This window comes from Chroicocephalus ridibundus, chromosome 1 (assembly GCF_963924245.1).
Source record: "Chroicocephalus ridibundus chromosome 1, bChrRid1.1, whole genome shotgun sequence".
Lineage (NCBI taxonomy): Eukaryota > Metazoa > Chordata > Aves > Charadriiformes > Laridae > Chroicocephalus > Chroicocephalus ridibundus.
The window spans coordinates 25,566,843-25,574,742 of record NC_086284.1 but is presented as its reverse complement, the minus strand read 5'-3'; the positions used below and the strand labels follow the sequence as shown (position 1 = coordinate 25,574,742).

Below are 7,900 nucleotides of genomic sequence, written 5' to 3'. Positions count from 1 at the left end.
GTGACAGCAGCCCCCAGCTCCTGGCCATGGTTTGCCTAGCTGTGTGCCATTCGCATTAGATACTCAGCACAGCTTGGAGAAGTAAGAGGGCATTGAATATCCCCTGCCTTGTGGTCCTTCATGTAATGACAGTCAATATCCCAGTAAAGCAGAGGCAGAGAGGAAAGTTTTCACTGCAGTATTGGGGGATGCATCTGAGCACAGCACGGGCAGTAAAGGTGTTGCCTATGCAAAGCTGCATCAAGACCTGCAGCCTCACTGTCTTCCGCCAGAACCATAGGTAGAACTGTTGTTTCCATAGTTCCCGGTGCTGCGGGTGCCTGTGCCAGGAGCACCCAGGGAGGGGAAAATCACCCTAAAGCTTTCTCAGCTTTTTTTTTTTTTTAAATAAATAATGCTGAATACACATGATTCTTGGGGACATACCTCTTTCACACACGCTTAAAGGACTTGAGTATTGCCCAAGAAGGAAATAAAAGACATCCCACACTTTTCATTTCTTCCCTGATTTAAAACATTATTTTTAGAATTTCCTGTGGAAAGCTTATCCTGAGGTTAACAATGACTGAATATAAATTATGAACTATTTCATAAGGTGTAGGGGGGGTGCCTCCTAGGTAAAAAAATTGGTATATCTGGACAACTGATTTTGGTGAGATGAGACAGCACAAGAACTGCAGCAGCCTTATAACTCCACACGTCAGCCTTCCCTTTCCCCAGCACAGTGCAGGGCTGGCTGCTCTGCCAGGTGAAGGCTACCATAAACCTTTACCTCTACAAGGTTCCAGAGGTGTTTTGATTGAGTTAATGATAATTTTTCCATTGATGCAGTTGTAAGAAAAAAACATGTATTTTTAACAAGTGCTAAATCTATAAACTAAGTAAATTCTTTAAAGAAAAAAACTTTATTTGTTAAAACTAAATCATGCGGGTCTGATTCTACCTCTACTCATAAAAATACCTTGGCACTGTGGTCAAACAATTCATATCAATTCTACAGCTTCCCTGTTTTTACAGCAGGACACGGAGAAAATAGAAACGGAATGTGTTATATCAGAGAAAGGACAGGTAAAGTTTCAGACACCATGTGTGCTGCTTACCCAGGGCGACGCACTGTTTAATTCTTGGCAGAAAATCGTGGTATTTTGTGTGACAAATTTCTTTTTTGCAGCTAAATCTATTTTTGTAGCAGCCCCCGAATTGCAATTTCAGTGCCAGACATTGTAGAAGATATGTGGAAATTGTTCCACTGCATGTTTCCAGTGACAGGTTGATGCTAATGAATAATGGTTGGAAATGCTGAGGTTTAAAAATAGCTTTATGATCCCCAAAAGTTTGAGAAATTTTACTTTAATTAATACGGTGCTTTGCTTCTTAAGCAGAACAGCTTTATTTGAATTTTGCTCATATAATCATTTGTAAAGTTCTCACTCATTAACTGCGTTTTGATGAACAAGGATATATAGGCTTGAATGATAAATTTCTCAGGCAGGAAAAATGACTAGGAACGTCCCTGTTTGCACACACATCTTAGTGCCCCCAAAGGAAAGAAAAGTAATAGATGAATTACACCTTCAGCTCAAGTCTCCACCTTATTGTTAAAAGTCTCATGTAAGATGGAAAAGTAAAAAAAAAAAAAAAGAAAAAGAGCTGTGGCAAGCTGCTTCCTCTCCCCCTCGCTTTCAGCCGTGCGACTGGGAACATCCTCTGGCCAGGATGGGACAGGCGCTCCTCTTCCTCTTCCTCCTCCCATAGCATGCCCGGGAGGGACTGTGGCGGTCCCCGAGGGATGCTCGAGGGGTTGCTGGAGCCGGGGGCAGATCCGGACCTTCCCCGTCGAGGAGAGGAGGCAGACCCGACCTGACCCGCAGCAAACCCGGGCAGCTCCTGCCTCCTTCCCGTCGCTGTTTCCCGTTTCTAGTTTCGGTGTGATTTCCCCCCCGCCACTTAGTTGAATCTCCGACAGTGTTTCAGGCGGTTACTGGAACAGTTTTCCGTCTACAAAATGCCTGTTCCTGCCGCTGTCGCGGTGGGGACGAATTTTTTGGTAACAGACGGCCAGGCTCTCCTGCGCCCCAGGCCGGGAGCTGCAGGGAGGTTTCTTCTCTCCGAGGCAGAGTCCGAGTTTGTGGGAGAGGAGGAAGGCAGGCAGGAGCTTTTCCCCGGAGGAATATGTCCTGGGACCAGCCCTACCCCGCCAGACACGTCCCGCTCTCGGCTCGCAGACCGATCTGCCTCTGCCCCCTGGCCGGAGACCACCCGCGGATTTTCTGCCTCATCCCCGGGCTTGCGGCCACCCCTCGGGGAGGCCAGGGGAGCCCTGCGCCCCGCGGAGCCCCGACGGCCGCGGAGCAGCTGACAGAGCCCGGAGGAGAGTCCGGCTACCTGTGCCAGTCACCGGGAGACGGTCATCAGGGGAAACAAATCCTGCCCGCAGGACACTCGGGCTTTTTTTTTCTTCCTTTTTTATTTTTTTTAAATTTTTTTTCCCAAAGGCAAAAGAAAACGAAAAAAACCAGGTTCCAGTTTCCAAAGAAGTTGATAATAGTCCTGGGGGAATCCTCGGTAAATCTGATGCCCCGGGGCCTGTGGAAGGGGCGAGGACGTCGGGGTTCCCAGCCCCGGGAAGGTTTGGGATGCCCCGGCTCCGTGTCCGCTTGTGCAGCGCCGGGCACGGCGGGACCCGCACACCGTCTGGGCAGCCGTCCGCGGTAAGGCGGCGTGCTCTCGCTTCTCCTCCGGTTTCCAGACCGCTCCGTGCACCCAGGGTTTCAGACATCGTCAGGGGCCGCCCGAGATCCCCCTTCCCCGGGGCAAGCTGTCCCCGGGGTCACGCTGCGGCGAGGGGTGCCCGGGTGATGTACTTTAGGACAACACGGGGGGAGCGGGGCCGGGCTCGCCGCCATCCCGTAGGGCCAGCGAAGGCCCCAGCGAACTTTTCTTTGCTACAGCCGAGCACCTTTTCATTTAGTTTTTGCAGGACGGGAGTTTTCCCCGAGTGTCCCCGGGGGAAGGCGGGCGAGGGTCGGCCAGGGCACAGCGCGGCGGAGGGCAGCTGGGTCTCTCCTCGGTACCATCCGCTTCCCCGGCCGGGACGTGGGGACTCCCGGCGGCTCACCGAGAGTCCTGCTGCCTTCTGGGGGCGAGGCTGGGGGCCAGCAGGTCCCTAGGGACCCCCGAGGATATGTTCCCAGGAGGGCACGGCTGGGGATCCTCCTTGCCCTGCAGCTCCCCGGAGGACACCACGCAGTCTTGCTCGGGGTCATTGCTGTTGCCCGCCCCTCGCTTTTTATCCTCTTCCTTCTTCCACTTCATCCGCCGGTTCTGGAACCATATCTTGATGTGCCTCTCGGTCAAGTTCAACATGACAGCCAGCTCCACCCGCCGCGGCCTGGAGATGTACTTGTTGAAGAGAAACTCCTTCTCCAGCTCCAGCAGCTGCGCTCGGGTGTACGCCGTTCTCGTCCGCTTGTTCTCCTCCTGCTCCACCACGTAGGATCCCCCTGGAGAGAAGAGAGAATCAGCCCCGGCCCGCCTGGACCCCCTCTCGGGTTGCGGGGGGCCACGGCCCGCACCCCTGCGCGGCGCGGGGGGCGCGTGGGGGACAGCAAGCGGGGAGAGGGGACAGCCGTGGGGAGCCCCTCCGACCGGGCACAGCGAGGCGGTGCTAGTGGCGGCTGTCGGAGCTGCTGCTGTTTTATTTTATAACAATTTAATATTTTTTTAACAATAATTTGGTCGAAGTTTTCAGGGAAACCCCGTCCCTCAAGCCGGGGGCGACGCTCAAGCGCCACTGCTTGCACGTCGCCGAAGGCACCATAGGATCTACAGCCTGGCAATTGCTGAGATTCCCGTGAAAAAAGAAAAAGGAAAGAAAAAGAAAAAAGAAAAAAAGGAAAAAAGAAAAAAAAAGAAAAAAAGAAAAAAGAAAAAGAAAAAGAAAAGAAAAAGAAGAAGAAAAAGAAAAAGAAAAAGAAAAAGAAAAAGAAAAAGAAAAAGAAAAAGAAAAAGAAAAAGAAAAAGAAAAAGAAAAAGAAAAAGAAAAAGAAAAAGAAAAAGAAAAAGAAAAAGGAAATGGAAAAGGAAAAGGAAAAGGAAAAGGAAAAACAATCCCAAAAAACCGCAAACCAAACAAAACTAAAACCAAAACATAAAAAAATAATTAAATAAACCAAAACAAAACAATAAACCAAAGCAATAACAACAAAAAAAATTGTTTTCTTGTGCGACACACACGCACGAGCAACAAACCAAAATATAATCATAAAAAAAATTAAATATGTCACCTCCCCGGTAAAGGACCCGGAGGAGAAGCCACCCCGGCAGTGGAGGGCCCACAGGCGGTGGCGGTGAGGTCCCGGGATGGCGGCGCGGAGGGCAGCGGGCGGCTCTCCCCGCCGGGGCCTCGGATCGGGCCTCCGTCCTTTGCCCAAGACGAAAAAAAAGTTGGGAGAAATTCCACGGAACAGGAGTTTGAGAGCCGCGGTGGGATCTCCCGGGATGTCGCCACCAAGCAGCCGGCTTCGGCCCTTCCTCGGACACAGGGACCCCCGCGGGAGGCAACGGGGCTGCCACCGGCGGGCTTACCGGGCCGGGAGCGGGACCAGGGCCGGGAGCGGGACAGCAGCCCCTCCGTTTCTCCAGGTTGGCGAAACTTTGTAATTTCTCGCTCCCGGAAACAGCGGCGGCAGCGGAATGGCCATTCCCAGCGGGGCCGCCACCGTGCTGCGTGGGCACCGGGGCGCGGGTGGTACCGGCGGCGGCAGCGAGGGGGGCCGGTGGCGAGCACTGAAACTCACGGCCGCTACGGCCAGTGCTGGGAGCCCAGCCGGGCACGCTTTTGGTGGCGGTCTCGTCTGTAGGGCACGGCCAGACTGATTGAAACAGCCGTTTCAACAGGGGCTATCCCGCCTCTTACCTATTCCCACGATTTTATATAAATAATGTGCATAAATATAAACCTGTGTATATAAACCTATGTGTGCATATATATGCACATTATATATTAAAAATACATGTATATACATAAAATGTGTATGATATAAGTCTATGTATATACACCTGTGTATACATAAATATTAAAAGATATATTAAAAATCTATGTATATGTATAAAATGTTTATAAATATAAATCTATGTATATACTCGTATGTGTTTATAGGTCTGAAAAATGGTTCTGTTATGCTAAATTAAATCAGTGCTACCGGGAGGCGGAACACCTGGTGTCTGTTGGAGGGGCCGCGGCCCCGCCGTGCCCATCCCGCAGGACGGGGCGACCCTCAGGAGGCGGCTGGCAGCCCCCGGGCTGGTGGCCCCCGCGGGTGGCGGAGCCCGGACCCGGAACGGCGGGTGGCACCGGGCCGGGCTCGGCCGCGGCCTTTCTGGGCGCCTTTCCCCGGCAATAACAACGCAGAATTCACAGCGGAACCCATGGACGCCTGAATGCCAAGGGTTTCCATAAAAAAAAAATAAATACATCCTTAGGCTCTATAGTTTGCAATATAAAGCGTGCAAATGTACTGGGGTTCGGGTACGAGTGTGGTGCAGGCGCCCGGCGTAGCGCCGTGCCCTTTTCGCTGCCCGGGCGTGCAGCGTCCACCCGCGACAGCAACATGCGTGCGTGTCCTTCACACGCATCCCCGGCACAGCACAGCCCTGTCCCCGACCTGCCGGGAGATCTGGGAAGAGCAGAGAAGGGAGTTCGGATTCTACGGGAAAGGTTTCGTTTTGCTGCTTGGTTTGCAATTCCTCAGGTGTGGGAGACAGAGGAAAAAAAGGGCTAGTTTGAGAGTTTGGCTTTATATATCTCACACCCGCTCCTTTTTTTTTTTTTTTTTTTTAATTCCTACAAATTCATTCAACGCAAAGAAAACGATCCGGTTTTCTCTTCCCCCCTCCCCCGGCACAATCTCTGCCGCCGAGTCCGCGGCGTGGGGCAGCGCTTCCACTCCCCTGCCCGGCGGATGCGCCTCCGCGGGGACTGGGGAGCCCACTTCGGTCTGCCCCATGCAATTCCCAAACTATTGCACCTCGATTTTAATACTCCAGTCCTTTTTTCAACTGTCTATTTGAACAAAGCCATTAATATAATATTTGCCGTATAGGCGTGACAAAGGCGCAGGACACGATAACATTGTGCAGGCAGGGACAGAAATATTGTTGGGCAGCGGAACTTTCTGCCTAGATAGAGTTTCTTCCCCTCGCTGGCAGCTCTTGTTTCGTTTGTGCATTGTTTCCCCTGCCCTGGGTTTTCACTTGGAAACGTGCAATTATGGCTAAAACCCACCGGGGAAGCAGGAGGGGGGTGGGACAGAGGGGACAGGAGGGGAGATGGTTTCTGCCGCCCGGGCGCCGGGGAGAGCCGGGGAGCAGCGGAGAGGGGCAAAGCGGCTGCTCCGGGGTTTCGGGGGCTTCTCCGCGCAGGGACGCGGGCAGCGGGGTTGTACCCTGCCCTTGCAGTCCTGCCTGTCGCTTCCGCGCCCGCTCCACCCCGCGGGTGGCTCCGCGCCCCCGGCCTCGCCCTGCGCAGAGCCCACCGCTCCCGCGGAGCGGCGGAGCGGCCGCACCGCCGAGACCCCCTGCTCGGCGGGGCGGCAGCGCCCGGGAGACGTTTGCACGTTGCCCCGGCTTGGCGACAATTAGTTAATTGGTGAAAAATAATTCGTTAATAATTGCTCAGGGCTTGGGCAGCTCGGGGAGCGGCAAGCCCGCCGGCGGGGACCGGAGGGCTGGATCCCACCCCGGCGTTCAACCCGACGGTAGCGGCCCCTCAGCAGTGTGTGTTGAGGGGCCAGCAGCGACCCGGGGAACGGACCCTCCAGGATCTTTCCACGCTACACCCGAGCGGCGGGAGCAGGGCCGGTGCAGGGGAGGGTTCCTGCCCGCCGAGAGGCAGCGAAGCGGCGAGGCAGCGACAAAAGGAGGCGGCGGGGCTTACCGGTCCACTGTCCCTTCCAGGCGTGCGATTTCGTGGACTTCATCCAGGCGAAAGGCACCTGCACTCGGGGCTCCTCTATCGCGCCCGTGTCCGCCCCGTCTGCGAAAGGCAGCGCGTCCTGGTGGGGAGGAGGAAGATGAGGGTGATGGTGGTGATGGTGATGAAGGTGGGAGACCCCGGCATCCTCTGTGATGGGGGGCACCTCGTAAGGTGAAATGTCTGGCGGGCTGCCTTGCTCGAGAGCCCCTAAGGCGCTGGGGTAAGGAGTCTGCTGCTGCCTGCCCATGTAGAGGCAGGCGGGGGGGCTGGGGTTGTAATCCTGCGCCTGGGCCCGCTGAAACGCACACGACTCCTTGTAGAGCTGCGCCGAGGCGTAATACTGCTCCTCGGTGTTCATGGCGAGCGGGGCCGGCGCGGAGGGGAGGGGAGGGGGGGGTCTCGCAGCTTAGGGACACATAAGGCTGCTCCCGCTCCCGGCGCCCGGGATGCCTCTTTGACAGCTCGCCGCCCCGCCGGGCCCCGCCGCCCTGCCCGGCTCCCGCCGCCTCCCCATAGGCGCCGCTCCCCCCACGTGAGCCCTCCCGCAGCCCTCCTGGGCGGGGCGCGACCCATAAGAGGCCAAGCGGGGTGGCCCCGGCCCCGCAACCCTCTTCCCCCCTTAACCGAGCAGGTCCCGGGACCCCCCGACCCCGCTGAGGGGTGCCGCTCCCTGCTTTGGGGCGAGGAGCCCCGCGGCGGGGGGCTTGCGGGGTCGGAGAGGGGATCGGGGAATTGCCCCGACGTGCGGGGAGCTCCGGGAGGGATGACCCCTAAGCCCACCTTTTGCTTGCCCAGGGGCTGCTCATCCCCCAGCCCCCCCTGAGCACGGCCCGGAGAGGCAAACCCTCGGTGGGCCGGGGTGGGGACACGGCTCCTGGAAGGGTTTGGCATCAGGGGTCTTTTGGCTGCGGGGGCATCTCGACC

The 7,900-nt window shown here is 55.7% G+C and overlaps 1 protein-coding gene across 1 annotated transcript; it reads right to left on the bottom strand.

Annotated features, from left to right (window-relative positions):
- Positions 1–1,408: 1,408 nt before the first annotated feature.
- On the bottom strand, positions 1,409–7,584 carry PDX1 (pancreatic and duodenal homeobox 1). The gene is made up of 2 exons (XM_063339867.1): positions 6,938–7,584; positions 1,409–3,503 (listed from the first exon to the last, which is right to left on the bottom strand). The coding sequence occupies exons 1-2, from the start codon at positions 7,332–7,334 to the stop codon at positions 3,115–3,117; spliced, it is 786 nt and encodes a 261-aa protein (XP_063195937.1). The 5' UTR covers positions 7,335–7,584; the 3' UTR covers positions 1,409–3,114.
- Between the last annotated feature and the right edge of the window lie 316 nt (positions 7,585–7,900).